The sequence below is a fragment of the Oncorhynchus keta genome, unplaced genomic scaffold (genome assembly GCF_023373465.1).
Source record: "Oncorhynchus keta strain PuntledgeMale-10-30-2019 unplaced genomic scaffold, Oket_V2 Un_scaffold_8670_pilon_pilon, whole genome shotgun sequence".
Taxonomy (NCBI): domain Eukaryota; kingdom Metazoa; phylum Chordata; class Actinopteri; order Salmoniformes; family Salmonidae; genus Oncorhynchus; species Oncorhynchus keta.
The window spans coordinates 261,536-286,564 of record NW_026291010.1 but is presented as its reverse complement, the minus strand read 5'-3'; the positions used below and the strand labels follow the sequence as shown (position 1 = coordinate 286,564).

Here is a 25,029-nt window from a genome sequence, read left to right as displayed (position 1 = left end):
GCTGGTTGGTGGGTATTGGGTTAATTAGGGCTGGTTGGTGGGTATTGGGTTAATTAGGGCTGGTTGGTGGGTATTGGGTTAATTAGGGCTGGTTGGTGGGTATTGGGTTAATTAGGGCTGGTTGGTGGATATTGGGCTAGTTAAGGCTGGTTGGTGGGTATTGGGTTAATTAGAGCTGGTTGGTGGGTATTGGGTTAATTAGGGCTGGTTGGTGGATATTGGGCTAGTTAGGGCTGGTTGGTGGGTATTGGGTTAGTTAGGGTTGGTTGGTGGGTGGGTATTGTGTTAATTAGGGCTGGTTGGTGGGTATTGGGTTAATTAGGGCTGGTTGGTGGGTATTGGGTTAATTAGGGCTGGTTGGTGGGTATTGGGTTAATTAGGGCTGGTTGGTGGGTATTGGGTTAGTTAGGGCTGGTTGGTGGGTATTGGGTTAATTAGGGCTGGTTGGTGGGTATTGGGCTAGTTAAGGCTGGTTGGTGGGTATTGGGTTAATTAGGGCTGGTTGGTGGATATTGGGTTAGTTAGGGCTGGTTGGTGGGTATTGGGTTAGTTAGGGCTGGTTGGTGGGTATTGCGTTAGTTAGGGCTGGTTGGTGGGTATTGGGTTAGTTAGGGCTGGTTGGTGGGTATTGGGTTAGTTAGGGCTGGTTGGTGGGTATTGCGTTAGTTAGGGCTGGTTGGTGGGTATTGGGTCAGTTAGGGCTGGTTGGTGGGTATTGCGTTAGTTAGGGCTGGTTGGTGGGTATTGCGTTAGTTAGGGCTGGTTGGTGGGTATTGCGTTAGTTAGGGCTGGTTGGTGGGTATTGCTTTAGTTAGGGCTGGTTGGTGGGTATTGGGTTAGTTAGGGCTGGTTGGTGGGTATTGCGTTAGTTAGGGCTGGTTGGTGGGTATTGGGTTAGTTAGGGCTGGTTGGTGGGTATTGCGTTAGTTAGGGCTGGTTGGTGGGTATTGGGTTAGTTAGGGCTGGTTGGTGGGTATTGGGTTAGTTAGGGCTGGTTGGTGGGTATTGGGTTAGTTAGGGCTGGTTGGTGGGTATTGCGTTAGTTAGGGCTGGTTGGTGGGTATTGGGTTAGTTAGGGCTGGTTGGTGGGTATTGCGTTAGTTAGGGCTGGTTGGTGGGTATTGGGTTAGTTAGGGCTGGTTGGTGGGTATTGCGTTAGTTAGGGCTGGTTGGTGGGTATTGGGTTAGTTAGGGCTGGTTGGTGGGTATTGCGTTAGTTAGGGCTGGTTGGTGGGTATTGGGTTAGTTAGGGCTGGTTGGTGGGTATTGGTTAAGGAGGAATGGTAGTGGTGGTACTACTGGTATAGCACTTTGGGTCAGAATGTGGTTGCAACCTTCCAGGATCCTCCAACCAGGATTTCTAGAATGTATTCAACCTTCCTGGAATTTTGCAACCCTACATCAGAATGATGTGGAAATGTACATCAATAGCCAAATGAGTAACAAGAGAAAGTAGTATTGAATAGGTACTATTAGACAGAGAGCATTACTTTACAGCCATCTCTTTATAGTCTTTGCACTCTAAGATGCTTGGTGATGGATCGGTGCTTTGATTGGCTCACAATCAATATATTTACTGTATCTTAAAGCGTTTTCAGTGCTGTGTTGCCATTAGAGAGAGATGAGCATCCTTAGAATCAGATCTGAAGGATTGTGGGTAATGGAACTTGGTATTTAATTGTGTGAGTATGTTTATGTTTTTTCATGAAAAAGCACTTACTGGCCAACCCTGTTAATTGATCAAATGCTTTGAATCTGTGTGATCATGTCTAACATGCTAATGGATATGTTACACTCGAAGGAAAGAGAAGGGACATTGAAAAGGTTTAGTTAACATGTCCTTAAACCAGGGTATGTTGGAGCTGATGAGTTGGTTCTCAGAAGTGTGATTGTTTGCGTTTTGTGTTCATTATAAAAAATAAAAAACGTTTTGTCAAAAAGTGAAACCAGGCAGGTCCCGCCGGCCAGCTAGGTTAGGGCCGGGACGTTGAGTGTTTTTTGTAAAGCCTGTTGGGATTTGTAGTTCTTGGGATAAGCTAAACGATAGAGCCTGTAGTCCAGTAGGGTTGATTCTGTGGCCTTCAGCTGGAAGAAAAGTGGTTTGAATTTCGACCTCTGAGGAATTTACTTTTCTATGTTCCTTCTGGCTGGTGAGAAGACCGTGTGTATATTAAGGCTTATGTTTTCACAATGGAGGGTCATTGTTTCCTTATGGTCTGTTCTAGTGTTATATCTAATGTTTCAAAGTAAGAGAGGTTGGTGGTTCTGCACATGTGAGGTTGGGTTAGTGGGTCTAGTAAACGTCCAGTTCCGAGGAAAAGAAAGGCCTACATTTACCATAATAGAAATCAACAATGTCATACCCGAATCAAAGTTGGAAAAGCATCTCTCTCCTCAAACACTTTAAAGGTTTTCATGTACCTAACTACCACTTCCTACTGCTGCATTAAAACCAGTCATATTGTGTCTACCATTCGTTGATTCTATACATTACAGTGTAAACCCAATGTCTTAGTAGACTGGTCTACATAGACCATGACTATACAGTAGTTGTATGGGCTAGCTATATAAACACCGTACTTAAACAATGAGCACTATAGTGTCTAGAGGTGCTATTAACATTACATGTATCCTATCGGTTCGTGTTTATCATGTGTAACACAGGAGACTAATTCAATATTAAACAATATAGATATATTATTCCAAAACTGTTTCATGTTGTTATTTATGTGTGTAAAGCAGAGTGATGTTTGAATTAAATGTTTTGGTTTTGTATGTTTGAAATTAATGTTATGTTTTATTGATGGCATTCACTAGCTGACATTCTTATATACTGTGTTGATACCACTGGTGCAGCCGCTGTAAAGACTGCTCACTGTAGGACCCAGCACTACTCTCTCTGAACCCAGGGACGTGTTCAGCAGGACATCTTGGAAACTTCAGACAGAAATATGTTATGTAGAACAAACACGCCTCTCTGACATGTAGACCAAGGAATCATATTGGCTCTATTTGTGGAATTTCTATCTGCAATGATCACAACATTGGAAACTGAAGGTGGCCCAGTTCTCATCTGGCTCCTGTGTCATACTGAGGGATTTACTAGTGTCACAGCTGATGGACATTTAATGAATGAATTCAACAATAACACAGATGGATGATTTATCTTCAATTAGACAGTTTTAATTGAGACAATGTATCTACACAGTGAAAATCATTCATTCTTTCCCCACTCCAGAAGTCTGCTCTACGTCTGCTCCCGTGAACTGCTAGCATTATATGTGAGTTAAACTCTGTTAAACTCAGAGGAGTTGATTTGGACACAGCGAGTTTGGGGGGTACCAGAGGGCATCACAGTAGAGTCCTCTAGAAGTGTTGATAATAGAGTCCTCTAGATGTGTTGTAATAATAGAGTCCTCTAGAAGCGTTAATAGTACAGTCCTCTAGAAGTGCTGATAATAGAGTCCTCTAGATGTGTTGATAAGAGTCCTCTAGAAGTGTTGATAATAGAGTCCTCTAGAAGTGTTAATATTAGTCCTCTAGAAGTGTTGATAATAGAGTCCTCTAGAAGTGTTGATAATAGAGTCCTCTAGAAGTGTTGATAATAGAGTCCTCTAGATGTGTTGATAAGAGTCCTCTAGAAGTGTTGATAATAGAGTCCCCTAGACATGTTGATAATAGAGTCCTCTAGAAGTGTTGATAATATAGTCCTCTAGAAGTGTTGATAATAGAGTCCTCTAGAAGTGTTGATAATATAATCCTCTAGACATGTTGTAATAATATAGTCCTCTAGAAGTGTTGACAATAGAGTCCTCTAGAAGTGTTGATAATAGAGTCCTCTAGAAGTGTTGATAATAGAGTCCTCTAGATGTGTTGATAATAGAGTACTCTAGAAGTGTTGATAATAGAGTCCTCTAGAAGTGTTGATAATAGAGTCCTCTAGAAGTGTTGATAATAGAGTCCTCTAGAAGTGTTGATAATAGAGTCCTCTAGAAGTGTTGATAATAGAGTCCTCTAGATGTGTTGATAAGAGTCCTCTAGAAGTGTTGATAATAGAGTCCTCTAGACATGTTGATAATAGAGTCCTCTAGAAGTGTTGATAATAGAGTCCTCTAGAAGTGTTGATAATAGAGTCCTCTAGAAGTGTTGATAATATAGTCCTCTAGAAGTGTTGATAATAGAGTCCTCTAGAAGTGTTGATAATATAATCCTCTAGACATGTTGTAATAATATAGTCCTCTAGAAGTGTTGACAATAGAGTCCTCTAGATGTGTTGATAATAGAGTCCTCTAGAAGTGTTGATAATAGAGTCCTCTAGAAGTGTTGATAATAGAGTCCCCTAGAAGTGTTAATAATAGAGTCCTCTAGAAGTGTTGATAATAGAGTCCTCTAGAAGTGTTGATAATAGAGTCCTCTAGATGTGTTGATAAGAGTCCTCTATATGTGTTGATAATAGAGTCCTCTAGAAGTGTTGATAATAGAGTCCTCTAGAAGTGTTGATAATATAATCCTCTAGACATGTTGTAATAATATAGTCCTCTAGAAGTGTTGACAATAGAGTCCTCTAGAAGTGTTGATAATAGAGTCCTCTAGAAGTGTTGATAATAGAGTCCTCTAGAAGTGTTGATAATAGAGTCCTCTAGAAGTGTTGATAATAGAGTCCTCTAGAAGTGTTGATAATATAGTCCTCTAGAAGTGTTGATAATAGAGTCCTCTAGAAGTGTTGATAATATAATCCTCTAGACATGTTGTAATAATATAGTCCTCTAGAAGTGTTGACAATAGAGTCCTCTAGATGTGTTGATAAGAGTCCTCTAGAAGTGTTGATAATAGAGTCCTCTAGAAGTGTTGATAATAGAGTCCTCTAGAAGTGTTGATAATAGAGTCCCCTAGAAGTGTTGATAATAGAGTCCTCTAGAAGTGTTGATAATAGAGTCCTCTAGAAGTGTTGATAATAGAGTCCTCTAGATGTGTTGATAAGAGTCCTCTAGATGTGTTGATAATATAGTCCTCTAGAAGTGTTGATAATAGAGTCCTCTAGAAGTGTTGATAATAGAGTCCTCTAGATGTGTTGATAAGAGTCCTCTAGATGTGTTGATAATAGAGTCCTCTAGAAGTGTTGATAATAGAGTCCTCTAGATGTGTTGACAATAGAGTCCTCTAGATGTGTTGATAATAGAGTCCTCTAGATGTGTTGATAATAGAGTCCTCTAGATGTGTTGATAAGAGTCCTCTAGATGTGTTGATAATAGAGTCCTCTAGAAGTGTTGATAATAGAGTCCTCTAGAAGTGTTGATAATATAATCCTCTAGACATGTTGTAATAATATAGTCCTCTAGAAGTGTTGACAATAGAGTCCTCTAGAAGTGTTGATAATAGAGTCCTCTAGAAGTGTTGATAATAGAGTCCTCTAGAAGTGTTGATAATAGAGTCCTCTAGAAGTGTTGATAATATAGTCCTCTAGAAGTGTTGATAATAGAGTCCTCTAGAAGTGTTGATAATATAATCCTCTAGACATGTTGTAATAATATAGTCCTCTAGAAGTGTTGACAATAGAGTCCTCTAGATGTGTTGATAAGAGTCCTCTAGAAGTGTTGATAATAGAGTCCTCTAGAAGTGTTGATAATAGAGTCCTCTAGAAGTGTTGATAATAGAGTCCTCTAGAAGTGTTGATAATAGAGTCCCCTAGAAGTGTTGATAATAGAGTCCTCTAGAAGTGTTGATAATAGAGTCCTCTAGATGTGTTGATAAGAGTCCTCTAGATGTGTTGATAATAGAGTCCTCTAGAAGTGTTGATAATAGAGTCCTCTAGAAGTGTTGATAATAGAGTCCTCTAGATGTGTTGATAAGAGTCCTCTAGATGTGTTGATAATAGAGTCCTCTAGAAGTGTTGATAATAGAGTCCTCTAGATGTGTTGACAATAGAGTCCTCTAGATGTGTTGATAATAGAGTCCTCTAGATGTGTTGATAATAGAGTCCTCTAGATGTGTTGATAATAGAGTCCTCTAGATGTGTTGATAATAGAGTCCTCTAGAAGCGTTAATAATAGAGTCCTCTAGAAGTGTTGATAATAGAGTCTTCTAGAAGTGTTAATATTAGAGTCCTCTAGATGTGTTGTAATAATAGAGTCCTCTAGAAGTGTTAATAGTAGAGTCCTCTAGATGTGTTGTAATAATATAGTCCTCTAGAAGTGTTAATAGTAGAGTCCTCTGGAAGTGTTGATAATAGAGTCCTCTAGAAGTGATAATAATATAGTCCTCCAGACATGTTGTAATAATAGAATCCTCTAGATGTGTTGATAATAGAGTCCTCTAGAAGTGTTAATATTAGAGTCCTCTAGATGTGTTGTAATAATAGAGTCCTCTAGAAGTGTTAATATTAGAGTCCTCGAGATGTGTTGACAATAGAGTCCTCTAGAGGTGTTGATAATAGAGTCCTATAGAAGTGTTAATAATATCATCCTCTAGACATGTTGTAATAATAGAGTCCTCTAGAAGTGTTAATAATATAGTCCTCTAGAAGTGTTGATAATAGAGTCCTCTAGAAGTATTAATATTAGAGTCCTCTAGATGTGTTGGTAAGAGTCCTCTAGAAGTGTTGATAATAGTCCTCTAGAAGTGTTGATAATAGAGTCCTCTAGAAGTGTTAATAATATAATCCTCTAGACATGTTGTAATAATAGAGTCCTCTAGAAGTGTTGATAATATAGTCCTCTAGAAGTGTTGATAATAGAGTCCTCTAGAAGTTTTGATAATATAGTCCTCTAGAAGTGTTGATAATAGAGTCCTCTAGAAATGTTAATAATAGAGTACTCTAGAAGTGTTGATAATAGAGTCCTCTAGAAATGTTAATAATAGAGTACTCTAGAAGTGTTAATAATAGAGTCCTCTAGAAATGTTAATAATAGAGTCCTCTAGAAGTGTTAATAATAGAGTCCTCTAGACATGTTGATAATAGAGTACTCTAGAAGTGTTAATAATAGAGTCCTCTAGAAGTGTTAATAATAGAGTCCTCTAGAAGTGTTAATAATAGAGTCCTCTAGAAATGTTAATAATAGAGTCCTCTAGAAGTGTTCATAATAGAGTCCTCTAGAAGTGTTAATATTAGAGTCTTATAGAAGTGTTGATAATAGAGTCCTCTAGACGTGTTAATAATAGAGTCCTCTATAAATGTTAATAATAGAGTCCTCTAGAAGTGTTCATAATAGAGTCCTCTAGAAGTGTTGATAATAGAGTCTTATAAAAGTGTTAATAATAGAGTCCTCTATAAATGTTAATAATAGAGTCCTCTAGATGTGTTGTGGTGGTGGAAGAGGTGCAGCTCCTGTGGTTCCAGTGTTTTTATTATTTTATTGAATATTTAAACATACAATTTACCTGCAGTTAAGCCACTCAACATTTACATTCCAGTCTTTCAAGCTGTGCTAAAACATATATGCTATTTTATGTGTATATATATATATATATATATATATATATATATATATATATATATATATATATATATATATATATATATATATACAATTTTTATTAGAAATATACAGTGGAGAGAACAAGTATTTGATACACTGTCGATTTTGCAGGATTTCCTACTTACAAAGCATGTAGAGGTCTGTAATTTTCATCATAGGTACACTTCAACTGTGAGAGACGGAATCTAAAAATAAAAAAAGTCCAGAACATCACATTGTATGATTTTTAAGTAATTAATTTGCATTTTATTGCATGACATAAGTATTTGATCACCTACCAACCACTAAGAATTCCTGCTCTCACAGACCTGTTAGTTTTTCTTTAAGAAGCCCTCCTGTTCTCCTCTCATTACCTGTATTATCTGCACCTGTTTGAACTCGTTACCTGTATAAAAGACACCTGTCCACACACTCAATCAAACAGACTCCAACCTCTCCACAATGGCCAAGACCAGATAGCTGTGTAAGGACATCAGGGATAAAATTGTAGACCTGCACAAGGCTGGGATGGGCTACAGGACAATAGGCAAGCAGCTTCGTGAGAAGGCAACAACTGTTGGCGCAATTATTAGAAAATTTCAAGATGACGGTCAATCACCCTCGGTCTGGGGCTCCATGCAAGATCTCACCTCGTGGGGCATCAATGATCATGAGGAAGGTGAGGGATCAGCCCAGAACTACACGGCAGGACAATGACCTGAAGAGAGCTGGGACGACTGTCTAAAAAAAACATTAGTAACACACTACGCCGTCATGGATTAAAATCCTGCAGCGCACGCAAGGTCCCCCTGCTCAAGCCAGCACATGTCCAGGCCCGTCTGAAGTTTGACAATGGCCATCTGGATGATCCAGAAGAGGAATGGGAGAAGGTTATGTGGTCTGATGAGACAAAAATATAGCTTTTTGGTCTAAACTCCACTCGCCGTGTTTGGAGGAAGAAGAAGGATGAGTACAACCCCAAGAACACCATCCCAACCGTGAAGCATGGAGGTGGAAACATCATTCTTTGGGGATGCTTTTCTGCAAAGGGGACAGGATGACTGCACCGTATTGAGGGGAGGATGGATGGGGCCATGTATTGCGAGATCTTGGCCAACAGCCTCCTTCCCTCAGTAAGAGCATTGAAGATGGGAACCACACAGCCAGGGCAACTAAGGAGTGGCTCCGTAAGAAGCATCTCAAGGTCCTGGAGTGGCCTAGCCAGTCTCCAGACCTGAACCCAATAGAAAATCTTTGGAGGGAGCTGAAAGTCTATTGCCCAGCGACAGCCCGAAACCTGAAGGATCTGGAGAAGGTCTGTATGGAGGAGTGGGCCAAAATCTGGTCAAGAACTACAGGAAACGTATGATCTCTGTAATCGCAAACAAAGTTTTCTGTACCAAATATTAAGTTTGGCTTTTCTGATGTATCAAATACTTATGTCATGCAATAAAATGCTAATTAATTACTTTAAAATCATACAATCTGATTTTCTGGATTTTTGTTTCAGATTCCGTCTCTCACAGTTGAAGTGTACCTATGATAAAAATGACAGACCTCTACATGCTTTGTAAATAGGAAAACCTGCAAAATCGGCAGTGGATCAAATACTTGTTCTCCCCACTGTATATGTATGTACAGTATCAGTCAAAAGTTTGGACACATCTACTCATTCCAGGGTTTTTCTTTATTGGTTTTTATTTTTTGGTTTCCACAGTGAAGTGTGGGGGTGCTTTCTGGTGACACTGTCTGTGATTCATTTAGAATTCAAGTCCAACTTAACCAGCATGGCTACCACAGCATTCTGCAGCGATACGCCATCCCATCTGGTTTGCACTTAGTGGGACTATCATTTGTTTTTCAACAGGAAATCAACCCAGCACACATCCAGGCAGTGTAAGGGCTGTGTGACCAGGAAGGAGAGTGATTGACCTGGCCTCCACAATCACTGGACTTCAACCCAATTGAGATGGTTTGGGATGAGTTGGACCACAGAGTGAAGGAAAAGCAGCATATCTGGGAACTCCTTCAAGAAGGTTGGAAAAGCATTCCAGGTGAAGCTGGTTGAGAGAATGCCAAGAGTGTGCAAAGCTGTGATCAAGGCAAAAGATGGCTACTATGAAGAATCTCTAATGTAAAATATATTTTGATTTGTTTAAAATGTTTTGCTTACTACATGATGCCATGTGTTAATTCATAGTTTTGATGTCTTCACTATTTTTCTACAATGTAGAAGATAGTAAAAATAAAGAAAAACCCTTGAACGAGTAGGTGTGTTCAAACTTTTGACTTGTACTCTATATATATTTTTGTTGTTGTTAGTATTTAACCCCGATTTCGTGATATCCAATTGTGATCCAATTACTATTTTGTCTCATCGCTGCAACTCTCCAAAGGGAGAGGCTAAAGTTGAATCATGCATCCTCTGAGAAACTTAATCTGGAAGCTGCACCAATGTGTTGGAGGAAACACTGTTCAACTGATAACCTGGAGGCACCCGGCCCACCACAAGGAGTGGCTAGGGCGTGATGAGCCCAGTAAAGCCCCCCGGCCAACAAACCCTACCCTAATCCGGACGATGTTGGGCCAATTGTGCGCCGCCCTATGGGATTCCCAGTCACGGACAGTTGTGACACAGCTTGGGATCGAACCCGGGTCTGTAGTGATGCCTCAAGCACTGAAATGCAGTGCCTTAGACTGCTTCCTGCACCACTCAGGAGGCCCCAAAGATGCTTTTCAATGTGACCTCTCACAAACTCCGTCCAGGTCAAACACAACAGAATTGATCAAATAACAGATGGGTTGGAACAGGTGGCACTGTGAAAAATGTAACATGTTTACAACTCGGTGAGTCTCATGGTGTTGAGGAGTGTTACATCTTGGTGAGTCGAAGCGTGTTGAGTCGTGCCCCCAAGATGGTGGCTCCAGAGGCGTATTGGATCTCCCTCAGAACACCCACCCACTTCCTTTCCCCCTCGTCATACCTGCAGGAGGAGAGGACAGGAGAGGACGTCAGGTAAGAGGACAGAACAGAATGTCAGGTAAGAGGACAGAACAGGATGTCTGGTAAGAGGACAGAACAGAGGTCAGGTAAGAGGACAGAACAGAATGTCAGGTAAGAGGACAGAACAGAATGTCAGGTAAGAGGACAGAACAGAATGTCAGGAAAGAGGACAGAACAGAATGTCAGGTAAGAGGACAGAACAGGACGTTAGGTAAGAGGACAGAACAGAATGTCAGGTAAGAGGACAGAACAGGACGTCAGGTAAGAGGACAGAACAGAATATCAGGTAAGAGGACAGAACAGAATGTCAGGTAAGAGGACAGAACAGAATGTCAGGTAAGAGGACAGAACAGGACGTCAGGTAAGAGGACAGAACGGAGGTCAGGTAAGAGGACAGAACAGAATGTCAGGTAAGAGGACAGAACAGAATGTCAGGTAAGAGGACAGAACAGGACGTCAGGTAAGAGGACAGAACAGAATGTCAGGTAAGAGGACAGAACAGAATGTCAGGTAAGAGGACAGAACAGAATGTCAGGTAAGAGGACAGAACAGGATGTCAGGTAAGAGGACAGAACAGAATGTCAGGTAAGAGGACACAACAGAATGTCAGGTAAGAGGACAGAACAGAATGTCAGGTAAGAGGACAGAACAGAGGTCAGGTAAGAGGACAGAACAGAATGTCAGGTAAGAGGACAGAACAGAATGTCAGGTAAGAGGACAGAACAGAATGTCAGGTAAGAGGACAGAACAGAATGTCAGGTAAGAGGACAGAACAGAATGTCAGGTAAGAGGACAGAACAGAATGTCAGGTAAGAGGACAGAACAGAATGTCAGGTAAGAGGACAGAACAGAATGTCAGGTAAGAGGACATAACAGAATGTCAGGTAAGAGGTCCTTCTGTACCACAGTTGGTAGAGCATGGCGCTTGTAACGCCAGGGTAGTGGGTTCGATTCCCGAGACCACCCATACGTAGAATGTATGCACACATGTCTGTAAGTCGCTTTGGATAAAAGCGTCTGCTAAATGGCATATTTTTTTTTTTTTTTTTAAGAGGACAGAACGGAGGTCAGGTAAGAGGACAGAACAGAGGTCAGGTAAGAGGACAGAACAGAATGTCAGGTAAGAGGACAGAACAGAGGTCAGGTAAGAGGACAGAACAGGATGTCAGGTAAGAGGACAGAACAGGATGTCAGGTAAGAGGACAGAACAGAGGTCAGGTAAGAGGACAGAACAGAATGTCAGGTAAGAGGACAGAGCAGAACGTCAGGTAAGAGGACAGAACAGGAGGTCAGGTAAGAGGACAGAACAGAGGTCAGGTAAGAGGACAGAACAGAGGTCAGGTAAGAGGACAGAACAGAATGTCAGGTAAGAGGACAGAACAGGATGTCAGGTAAGAGGACAGAACAGAATGTCAGGTAAGAGGACAGAACAGAGGTCAGGTAAGAGGACAGAACAGAGGTCAGGTAAGAGGACAGAACAGAATGTCAGGTAAGAGGACAGAGCAGAACGTCAGGTAAGAGGACAGAACAGAATGTCAGGTAAGAGGACAGAACAGAATGTCAGGTAAGAGGACAGAACAGGATGTCAGGTAAGAGGACAGAACAGAATGTCAGGTAAGAGTACAGAACAGGACGTCAGGAAAGAGGACAGAACAGAATGTCAGGTAAGAGGACAGAACAGGACGTCAGGTAAGAGGACAGAACAGAATGTCAGGTAAGAGGACATAACAGAATGTCAGGTAAGAGGACAGAACAGGACGTCAGGTAAGAGGACAGAACAGAATGTCAGGTAAGAGGACAGAAAAGAATGTCAGGTAAGAGGACAGAACAGAATGTCAGGTAAGAGGACAGAACAGAATGTCAGGTAAGAGGACAGAACAGAGGTCAGGTAAGAGGACAGAACAGAGGTCAGGTAAGAGGACAGAACAGGATGTCAGGTAAGAGGACAGAACAGGATGTCAGGTAAGAGGACAGAACAGAGGTCAGGTAAGAGGACAGAACAGAATGTCAGGTAAGAGGACAGAACAGAATGTCAGGTAAGAGGACAGAACAGAGGTCAGGTAAGAGGACAGAACAGAATGTCAGGTAAGAGGACAGAGCAGAACGTCAGGTAAGAGGACAGAACAGGAGGTCAGGTAAGAGGACAGAACAGAGGTCAGGTAAGAGGACAGAGCAGAACGTCAGGTAAGAGGACAGAACAGGATGTCAGGTAAGAGGACAGAACAGAGGTCAGGTAAGAGGACAGAACAGAATGTCAGGTAAGAGGACAGAACAGAGGTCAGGTAAGAGGACAGAACAGAATGTCAGGTAAGAGGACAGAGCAGAACGTCAGGTAAGAGGACAGAACAGGATGTCAGGTAAGAGGACAGAACAGAACGTCAGGTAAGAGGACAGAACAGGACGTCAGGTAAGAGGACAGAACGGAATGTCAGGTAAGAGGACAGAAAAGAATGTCAGGTAAGAGGACAGAAAAGAATGTCAGGTAAGAGGACAGAACAGGACGTCAGGTAAGAGGACAGAACAGAATGTCAGGTAAGAGGACAGAATAGGACGACCTTCCCTGCGTCCCACCAGAGTCCTGACCTTCCTTCCAAACATAGCCCTGACCTTCCCCGCCTACAACCATAGCCCTGATTTTCCCTGCCTACAACCATAGTTCTGACCTTCCCCACCACCAACCATAGCCCTGACTATCCCTGCCTCCAACCATAGCCCTGATCTTCTCTGCCTCCAACAATAGCCCTGACTCTCCCTTCCTCCAACCATAGCCATCACTCTCCCTGCCTCCAACTATAGCCCTGACTCTCCCTGCCTCCAACCATAGCCCTGACCTTCCCCACCTCCAACCATAGCCCTGACTCTCCCTGCCTCCAACCATAGTCCTGAACTTTCCTGCCTCCAACCATAGTCCTGACCTTTCTTCCAACCATAGCCCTAACCTTCCCTGCCTCAAATCACAGCCCTGACCTTCCCTGCCTCCAACCATAGCCCTGACCTTCTCTGCCTCCAACAATAGCCCTGACTCTCCCTGCCTCCAACCATAGCCATCACTCTCCCTGCCTCCAACTATAGCCCTGACTCTCCCTGCCTCCAAACATAGCCCTGACCTTCCCCACCTCCAACCATAGCCCTGACTCTCCCTGCCTTCAACCATAGCCCTGAACTTTCCTGCCTCTAACTATAGCCCTGATTTTCCCTGCCTCCAACAATATCCCTGAACTTCCCTGCCTCCAACCATAGTCCTGACCTTCCTTCCAACCATAGCCCTAACCTTCCCTGCCTCAAATCACAGCCCTGACCTTCCCTGCCTCCAACCATAGCCCTGACCTTCTCTGCCTCCAACAATAGCCTTGACTCTCCCTGCCTCCAACCATAGCCATCACTCTCCCTGCCTCCAACTATAGCCCTGACTCTCCCTGCCTCCAACCATAGCCCTGACCTTCCCCACCTCCAACCATAGCCCTGACTCTCCCTGCCTCCAACCATAGCCCTGAACTTTCCTGCCTCTAACTATAGCCCTGATTTTCCCTGCCTCCAACAATATCCCTGAACTTCCCTGCCTCCAACCATATTCCTGACCTTCCTTCCAACCATAGCCCTGACCTTCCCTGCCTCCAATCACATCCCTGACCTTCCCTGCCTCCAACCATATCCCTGCCTCTCCCTGCCTCCAACCATAGCCCTGACTCTCCCTGCCTTCAACCATAGCCCCGACTCTCCCTGCCTCCAACCATAGACCTGACCTTCCCTGCCCCCAACAATAGCCAGACCTTCCTTTCAACCATAACCGTGACCTTCCCAGCCTCCAACCATAGCTCTGACCTTCCCTGCCTAAAACCATAGCTCTGACCTGCCCCACCTCCAACCATAGCCCTGACTTTCCCTGCCTCCAACCATAGCCCTGACCTTCCCTGCCTCCAACCATAGCCATGACCTTCTCTGCCTCCAACCATAGCCCTGACCTTCCCTGCCTCCAACCATAGCCCTGACCTTCCCTGCCTCCAACCATAGCCCTGACCTTCCCTGCCTCCAACCATAGTCCTGACCTTCCTTCCAACCATAGCCCTGACCTTCCCTGTCTCCAACCATAGCCATGACCTTCTCTGCCTCCAATCATAGCCCTGACCTTCCCTGCCTCCAACCACAGCCCTGACTCTCCCTGCCTCCAACCACAGCCATCACTCTCCCTGCCTCCAACCATAGCCCTGACTCCTCCTGCCCCCAACTATAGCCCTGACCTTCCCTGCCTCCAACCATTGCTCTGACTCTCCCTGCCTCCAACTATAGCCCTGATTTTCCCTGCCTCCAACCATAGCCCTGACCTTCCCTGCCTCCAATCATAGCCCTGACCTTCCCTGCCTCCAACCACAGCCCTGACTCTCCCTGCCTCCAACCATAGCCCTGAAATGATCTGCTTCCAACCATTACACTGACTCTCTCTGCCTCCAACCATAGCCCCGACCATCCCTGCCTCCAACAATAGCCCTGACTCTCCGTGCCTCCAACCATAGCCATCACTCTCCCTGCCTCCAACTATAGCCCTGACTCTCCCTGCCTCCAACCATAGACCTCACTCTCCCTGCCTCCAACTATAGCCCTGACCTTCCCTGCCTCGAACCATAGCCCTGACCTTCCCTGCCTCCAACCATAGCCCTGTCCTTCCCTGCTTCCAACAATAGCCCTCACTCTCTCTGCCTCTAACCATAGCCATCACTCTCCCTGCCTCCAACTATAGCCCTGACTCTCCCTGCCTCCAACCATAGCCCTGACCTTCCCGGCCTCCAACCATAGCTGTGACCTTCCCTGCCTCCAACCAGAGTCCTGACCTTCCTTCCAACCATAGCCCTGACCTTCCCCGCCTCCATCCATAGCCCCGATTTTCCATGCCTCCAACCATAGCTCTAACCTTCCCCGCAAACCAACCATAGCCCTGACTTTCCCTGCCTCCAACCATAGCCCTGAACTTCCCTGCCTCCAACTATAGCCCTGATTTTCCCTGCGTCCAACAATAGCCCTGAACTTCCCTGCCTCCAACCATAGTCCTGACCTTCCTTCCAGCCATAGCCCTGACCTTCCCTGCCTCCAATCACAGCCCTGACCTTCCCTGTCTCCAACCATAGCCCTGACCTCCCCTGCCTCCAATCATAGCCCTGACCTTCCCTGCCTCCAACCACAGCCCTGACTCTCCCTGCCTCCAACCATAGCCATCACTCTCCCTGCCTCCAACCATAGCCCTGAACTTTCCTGCCTCCAACCATAGCCCTGATTTTCCCTGCCTCCAACAATATCCCTGACCTTCCCTGCCTCCAACCATAGCCCTGACTCTCTCTGCCTCCAACCATAGCCCTGACTCTCCCTGCCTCCAACTATAGCCCTGACTCTCCCTGCCTCCAACCATAGCCCTGACTCTTCCCTCCAACCATAGCCCTGACTCTCCCTGCCTCCAACCATAGCCCTGACTCTCCCTGCCTCCAACCATAGCCCTGACTCTCCCTGCCTCCAACCATAGCCCTGACTCTCTCTGCCTCCAACCACAGCCCTGACTCTCCCTGCCTCCAACCATAGCCCTGACTCTCCCTGCCTCCAACCATAGCCCTGACTCTCCCTGCCTCCAACCACAGCCCTGACTCTCCCTGCCTCCAACCATAGCCCTGACTCTCTCTGCCTCCAACCATAGCCCTGACTCTCCCTGCCTCCAACCACAGCCCTGACTCTCCCTGCCTCCAACCACAGCCCTGACTCTCCCTGCCTCCAACTGTAGCCCTGACTCTCCCTGCCTCCAACCACAGCCCTGACTCTCCCTGCCTCCAACCACAGCCCTGACTCTCCCTGCCTCCAACCACAGCCCTGACTCTCCCTGCCTCCAACCACAGCCCTGACTCTCCCTGCCTCCAACCACAGCCCTGACTCTCCCTGCCTCCAACCACAGCCCTGACTCTCCCTGCCTCCAACCACAGCCCTGACTCTCCCTGCCTCCAACCACAGCCCTGACTCTCCCTGCCTCCAACCACAGCCCTGACTCTCCCTGCCTCCAACCACAGCCCTGACTCTCCCTGCCTCCAACCACAGCCCTGACTCTCCCTGCCTCCAACCCAACGTCAGTTTGTTGCTCACCTCCAGATGTCATTCATCTCCTTGGGGAGGAGTTCCTCCTTGTCCTCGCTGGGCATCATGGCGAAGCCTCCAACAGCGTAGAGACCCCCGGCCACCGATGCCAGACTGAGTGAGCTACGACCCTGAGGGAACTCCACAAAGTCTGACCACCTGGAGACACGGATTATGGGTTTAACAGCCATATGAGTAAAGGTGAATCAGGCACTGTTCATTGTTTTCTTGAATCATCATCAGCTCCCAGAGAGAATATGTTGGCAGCACAGTGAACTCAGACTTCGGGACACTTTTAGTAATGTGAAATCTGACTTGTTGGTGTTACTATCGTAGACCTCCACCAAGTCTGTCACACACACACACACACACACACACACACACACACACACACACACACACACACACACACACACACACACACACACACACACACACACCACACACACACTTTGAGGCTGCAGGCTTGCTACTGACTTGTTGGTGATGATGTCGTAGACCTCCATGGTGTCTGTCAGGCCGGTGTCTGTGACGCCTGCTGCTACGTAGATCTTGTCTTTATGGATGGTGGCTCCAAACAGAGAGCGGGCCAGCTGCATCGGAGCCAGCTCCTTCCACTCAAACCGCTGTGCGTAGTACACACACATCCTCTTCGTCACCTTCCTACAGGACAGACACACATCCTAGTAGTAGCAGCAGCAGTAGTAATGGTTGTTGTTGTTAGTGATCATACTGTCCTAACTGAGCTCTACACCGTGACTGAGCTGAACACGGTCACTGAGCTCTACACCGTGACTGAGCTCTACACCCTGACTGAGCTCTACACGGTGACTGAGCTCTACACCGTGACTGAGCTCTACACGGTGACTGAGCTCTACCCGTGACTGAGCTCTCCACGGTCACTGAGCTCTACACCGTGACTGAGCTCTACACCGTGACTGAGCTCTACACGGTCACTGAGCTCTACACTGTGACTGAGCTCTACACCGTGACTGAGCTGAACACCGTGACTGAGCTCTACACCGTGACTGAGCTCTACACCGTGACTGAGCTCTACACCGTGACTGAGCTGTACACCGTGACTGAGCTCTACACCGTGACTGAGCTCTACACGGTGACTGACACCACAGCTGAACACGGTCACTGAGCTCTACACCGTGACTGAGCTGAACACGGTGACTGAGCTCTCACCGTGACTGAGCTCTACACCGTGACTGAGCTGAACACGGTCACTGAGCTCTACACCGTGACTGAGCTCTACACCGTGACTGAGCTGTACACCGTGACTGAGCTCTACACCGTGACCACAGCTCTACACCGTGACTGAGCTCTACACCGTGACTGAGCTCTACACCGTGACTGAGCTCTACACCGTGACTGAGCTCTACACCGTGACTGAGCTGAACACGGTGACTGAGCTCTACACCGTGACTGAGCTCTACACCGTGACTGAGCTGAACACCGTGACTGAGCTCTACACCGTGACTGAGCTGAACACGGTGACTGAGCTCTACACCGTGACTGAGCTCTACACCGTGACTGAGCTCTACACCGTGACTGAGCTCTACACCGTGACTGAGCTCTACACCGTGACTGAGCTCTACACGGTGACTGTGCTCTACACCGTGACTGAGCTCTACACCGTGATATGAGCTGAACACGGTGACTGAGCTCTACACCGTGACTGAGCTCTACACCGTGACTGAGCTGTACACCAGTGACTGAGCTCTACACTGTGACTGAGCTCTACACCGTGACTGAGCTCTACACTGTGACTGAGCTCTACACCGTCACTGAGCTGTACACCGTGACTGAGCTCTACACTGTGACTGAGCTCTACACCGTGACTGAGCTGAACACGGTGACTGAGCTCTACACCGTGACTGAGCTCTACACACGTGACTGAGCTCTACACCGTGACTGAGCTCTACACTGTGACTGAGCTGAACACGGTGACTGAGCTCTACACTGTGACTGAGCTCTACACTGTGACTGAGCTCTACACTGTGACTGAGCTCTACACCGTCACTGAGCTGTACACCGTGACTGAGCTCTACACTGTGACTGAGCTCTACACCGTGACTGAGCTGAACACGGTGACTGAGCTCTACACCGTGACTGAGCTCTACACCGTGACTGAGCTCTACACCGTGACTGAGCTCTACACCGTGACTGAGCTCTACACCGTGACTGAGCTGAACACGGTGACTGAGCTCTACACCGTGACTGAGCTCTACACCGTGACTGAGCTCTACACTGTGACTGAGCTGAACACGGTGACTGAGCTCTACACCGTGACTGAGCTCTACACCGTGACTGAGCTGAACACGGTGACTGAGCTCTACACCGTGACTGAGCTGAACACGGTGACTGAGCTCTATACCGTGACTGAGCTCTACACCGTGACTGAGCTCTACACCGTGACTGAGCTGAACACTGTGACTGAGCTCTATACCGTGACTGAGCTCTACACCGTGACTGAGCTGAACACGGTGACTGAGCTCTATACCGTGACTGAGCTCTACACCGTGACTGAGCTCTACACCGTGACTGAGCTGAACACGGTGACTGAGCTCTATACCGTGACTGAGCTCTACACCGTGACTGAGCTCTACACCGTGACTGAGCTGAACACTGTGACTGAGCTGAACACGGTGACTGAGCTCTATACCATGACTGAGCTCTACACCGTGACTGAGCTGAACACGGTGACTGAGCTCTATACCGTGACTGAGCTCTACACCGTGACTGAGCTCTACACCGTGACTGAGCTGAACACGGTGACTGAGCTCTATACCGTGACTGAGCTCTACACGGTGACTGAGCTCTACACCGTGACTGAGCTGAACACCGTGACTGAGCTGAACACGGTGACTGAGCTCTACACTGTGACTGAGCTCTACACCGTGACTGAGCTCTATACCGTGACTGAGCTCTACACCGTCACTGAGCTCTACACCGTGACTGAGCTCTATACCGTGACTGAGCTCTACACGGTGACTGAGCTCTACACCGTGACTGAGCTGTACACCGTGACTGAGCTCTACACCGTGACTGAGCTCTACACCGTGACTGAGCTCTACACCGTGACTGAGCTCTACACCGTGACTGAGCTGTACACCGTGACTGAGCTGTACACCGTGACTGAGCTGTACACCGTGACTGAGCTCTACACCGTGACTGAGCTGTACACCGTGACTGAGCTCTACACCGTGACTGAGCTCTACACCGTGACTGAGCTGTACACCGTGACTGAGCTCTACACCGTGACTGAGCTCTACACCGTGACTGAGCTGTACACCGTGACTGAGCTCTACACCGTGACTGAGCTCTACACCGTGACTGAGCTCTACACCGTGACTGAGCTGTACACCGTGACTGAGCTCTACACCGTGACTGAGCTGAACACGGTGACTGAGCTCTACACCGTGACTGAGCTCTACACCGTGACTGAGCTGTACACCGTGACTGAGCTCTATACCGTGACTGAGCTCTACACCGTGACTGAGCTGAACACTGTGACTGAGCTGTACACCGTGACTGAGCTCTACACCGTGACTGAGCTCTACACCGTGACTGAGCTCTACACCGTGACTGAGCTCTACACGGTGACTGAGCTCTACACTGTGACTGAGCTGAACACAGTGACTGAGCTCTACACCGTGACTGAGCTGAACACAGTGACTGAGCTCTACACCGTGACTGAGCTGTACACCATGACTGAGCTCTACACCGTGACTGAGCTCTACACTGTGACTGAGCTGAACACAGTGACTGAGCTCTACACCGTGACTGAGCTCTACACCGTGACTGAGCTCTACACCGTGACTGAGCTCTACACCGTGACTGAGCTGAACACAGTGACTGAGCTCTACACCGTGACTGAGCTGAACACAGTGACTGAGCTCTACACCGTGACTGAGCTGTACACCATGACTGAGCTCTACACCGTGACTGAGCTCTACACCGTGACTGAGCTGTACACCGTGACTGAGCTCTACACCGTGACTGAGCTCTACACCGTGACTGAGCTCTACACCGTGACTGAGCTGTACACCGTGACTGAGCTGTACACCGTGACTGAGCTCTACACCGTGACTGAGCTCTACACCGTGACTGAGCTCTACACCGTGACTGAGCTCTACACGGTGACTGAGCTCTATACCGTGACTGAGCTCTACACGGTGACTGAGCTCTACACCGTGACTGAGCTCTACACCGTGACTGAGCTGAACACGGTGACTGAGCTCTATACCGTGACTGAGCTCTACACGGTGACTGAGCTCTACACCGTGACTGAGCTGTACACTGTCACTGAGCTCTACACCGTGACTGAGCTCTACACCGTGACTGAGCTCTACACCGTGACTGAGCTCTACACGGTGACTGAGCTGTACACCGTGACTGAGCTGTACACCGTGACTGAGCTGAACACCGTGACTGAGCTGTACACCGTGACTGAGCTGAACACGGTGACTGAGCTGAACACTGTGACTGAGCTCTACACCGTGACTGAGCTCTACACCGTGACTGAGCTGTACACCGTGACTGAGCTCTACACCGTGACTGAGCTGAACACGGTGACTGAGCTGAACACTGTGACTGAGCTCTACACCGTGACTGAGCTCTACACCGTGACTGAGCTGTACACCGTGACTGAGCTCTACACCGTGACTGAGCTCTATACCGTGACTGAGCTGTACACCGTGACTGAGCTCTACACCATGACTGAGCTCTACACCGTGACTGAGCTCTACACCGTGACTGAGCTGAACACTGTGACTGAGCTGTACACCGTGACTGAGCTCTACACTGTGACTGAGCTCTACACTGTGACTGAGCTCTACACCGTGACTGAGCTCTACACCGTGACTGAGCTCTACACCGTGACTGAGCTGTACACCGTGACTGAGCTCTACACCGTGACTGAGCTGAACACTGTGACTGAGCTCTACACCGTGACTGAGCTCTACACCGTGACTGAGCTGTACACCGTGACTGAGCTCTACACCGTGACTGAGCTCTACACCGTGACTGAGCTGAACACGGTGACTGAGCTCTACACCGTGACTGAGCTCTACACCGTGACTGAGCTCTACACCGTGACTGAGCTGAACACGGTGACTGAGCTCTACACCGTGACTGAGCTCTACACCGTGACTGAGCTCTACACCGTGACTGAGCTGAACACGGTGACTGAGCTCTACACCGTGACTGAGCTGAACACCGTGACTGAGCTCTACACCGTGACTGAGCTCTACACCGTGACTGAGCTGTACACTGTGACTGAGCTCTACACCGTGACTGAGCTGAACACTGTGACTGAGCTCTACACCGTGACTGGCTGAGCTCTGAGCTCACCGTGACTGAGCTCTACACTGTGACTGAGCTCTACACCGTGACTGAGCTCTACACGGTGACTGAGCTCTACACCGTGACTGAGCTCTACACTGTGACTGAGCTGAACACCGTGACTGAGCTGACTGAGCTCTACACTGTGACTGAGCTGAACACTGTGACTGAGCTCTACAGCTCGTGACTGAGCTCTACACTGTGACTGAGCTGAACACTGTGACTGAGCTCTAACACGGTGACTGAGCTCTACACCGTGACTGAGCTCTACACCGTGACTGAGCTCTACACCGTGACTGAGCTGTACACCGTGACTGAGCTCTACACCGTGACTGAGCTGAACACTGTGACTGAGCTCTACACCGTGACTGAGCTCTACACCGTGACTGAGCTCTACACCGTGACTGAGCTCTACACCGTGACTGAGCTCTACACCGTGACTGAGCTCTACACCGTGACTGAGCTCTACACCGTGACTGAGCTCTACACCGTGACTGAGCTCTACACCGTGACTGAGCTGAACACGGTGACTGAGCTCTACACCGTGACTGAGCTCTACACCGTGACTGAGCTCTACACCGTGACTGAGCTGAACACTGTGACTGAGCTCTACACTGTGACTGAGCTGAACACTGTGACTGAGCTCTACACCGTGACTGAGCTCTACACCGTGACTGAGCTCTACACCGTGACTGAGCTCTACACCGTGACTGAGCTCTACACCGTGACTGAGCTCTACACGGTGACTGAGCTCTACACTGTGACTGAGCTGAACACTGTGACTGAGCTCTACACGGTGACTGAGCTCTACACCGTGACTGAGCTCTACACCGTGACTGAGCTGAACACCGTGACTGAGCTCTACACCGTGACTGAGCTCTATACCGTGACTGAGCTCTACACCGTGACTGAGCTCTACACCGTGACTGAGCTCTACACGGTGACTGAGCTCTACACTGTGACTGAGCTGAACACTGTGACTGAGCTCTACACGGTGACTGAGCTCTACACCGTGACTGAGCTCTACACCGTGACTGAGCTGTACACTGTGACTGAGCTGAACACTGTGACTGAGCTCTACACCGTGACTGAGCTCTACACGGTGACTGAGCTCTACACCATGACTGAGCTCTACACCGTGACTGAGCTGAACACTGTGACTGAGCTCTACACCGTGACTGAGCTCTACACCGTGACTGAGCTGTACACCAACCGTGTGGAAGAGAATGCAGTATCACGTTAATAACTCACTTGCTATCCGATTTTCCTCCGATCACATAAATAAGACCGTTGTGAGACACAGTAGCGTGGCCGTAGACGGGGTACGGTATGGGGTCAGACTCGCCCCATTTAAAAGACCTGAGGAGGACAAACACAGAGAGGTACACATTAGACTGCTAGCTCAGACTACATTCTAACAATTTGACAACATCCTGATTACATCACTCCTCTGAGGATTACATCACTCCTCTGATGATTACATCACTCCTCTGATGATTACATCACTCCTCTGATGATTACATCACTCCTCTGATGATTACATCACTCCTCTGATGATTACATCACTCCTCTGATGATTACATCACTCCTCTGATGATTACATCACTCCTCTGAGGCAGCAGGTTGAATGACTCTTCCATTGTGTTGTGATTCATATCTCTATCTATCTATTTAACCAGGTAGGCTAGTTGAGAACACCTTTATTTAACCAGGGAGGCCAGTTGAGAACACCTTTATTTAACCAGGTAGGCCAGTTGAGAACACCTTTATTTAAACAGGGTAGGCCAGTTGAGAACAAGTTCTCATTTACAACTGCGACCTGGCCAAGGGCTATGTACAGATGGGCTATGTACAGATGGGCTATTTACAGATGGGCTATTTACAGATGGGCTATGTACAGATGGGGTATTTACAGATGGGATATTTACAGATGGGCTATGTACAGATGGGCTATGTACAGATGGGGTATTTACAGATGGGCTATGTACAGATGGGCTATGTACAGATGGGCTATGTACAGATGGGCTATGTACAGATGGGCTATGTACAGATGGGCTATTTACAGATGGGCTATTTACAGATGGGCTATGTACAGATGGGCTATGTACAGATGGGCTATGTACAGATGGGCTATTTACAGATGGGCTATGTACAGATGGGCTATGTACAGATGGGCTATGTACAGATGGGCTATGTACAGATGGGCTATGTACAGATGGGCTATGTACAGATGGGCTATGTACAGATGGGCTATTTACAGATGGGCTATGTACAGATGGGCTATGTACAGATGGGCTATGTACAGATGGGCTATGTACAGATGGGCTATGTACAGATGGGCTATTTACAGATGGGCTATGTACAGATGGGCTATGTACAGATGGGCTATGTACAGATGGGCTATGTACAGATGGGGTATGACAGATGGGCTATGTACAGATGCAGTGATGGTAAGTGTACAGATGGGCTATGTACAGATGGGCTATTCTACAGATGGGCTGATGTCAGATGGGCTATTCTAGCCATGGGCTATGTACAGATGGGCTCATTTATCCATTTGTTTTGTCTTGTTCCCTGATGGTTTCATGCCCCAATCACAGCATTCCTCTGTTCCCCCTCATGTCTTTGTGTGAGATGGGCTATGTTCAGATGGTTTTCATTCCAGATGGGCTATTCCTCTGATCCCCCTCATGTCTTTGTACAGATTGTTTTGTCTTGTTCCCTGATGGTTTTCATTCCCCAATCACACTGCATTCCTCTGTTCCCCCTCATGTCTTTGTGTGAGATTGTTTTGTCTTGTTCCCTGCTGGGCTAATCACAGATTCCTCTGTTCCCCTCATGTCTTTGTGTGAGATTGTTTTGTCTTGTTCCCTGCTGGTTTTCATTCCCCAATCACACTGCATTCCTCTGTTCCCCCTCATGTCTTTGTGTGAGATTGTTTTGTCTTGTTCCCTGCTGGTTTTCATTCCCCAATCACACTGCATTCCTCTGTTCCCCCTCATGTCTTTGTGTGAGATTGTTTTGTCTTGTTCCCTGCTGGTTTTCATGCCCCAATCACACTGCATTCCTCTGTTCCCCTCATGTCTTTGTGTGAGATTGTTTTGTCTTGTTCCC

The 25,029-nt window shown here is 47.1% G+C and overlaps 1 protein-coding gene across 1 annotated transcript in view; it reads right to left on the bottom strand.

Moving 5' to 3' along the window:
• Positions 1–3,161: 3,161 nt before the first annotated feature.
• klhl40b (kelch-like family member 40b) overlaps positions 3,162–25,029 on the bottom strand; it is a 33,979-nt gene continuing 12,111 nt past the window's right edge. The window contains exons 4-7 of the mRNA XM_052517595.1: positions 23,167–23,274; positions 17,041–17,226; positions 16,573–16,722; positions 3,162–10,438 (exon numbers count right to left, since the gene is read on the bottom strand). Coding sequence (XP_052373555.1) covers positions 10,327–10,438; positions 16,573–16,722; positions 17,041–17,226; positions 23,167–23,274 — 556 coding nt within the window. The 3' untranslated portion in view covers positions 3,162–10,326. The remainder of the gene's footprint in view (positions 10,439–16,572; positions 16,723–17,040; positions 17,227–23,166; positions 23,275–25,029) is intronic.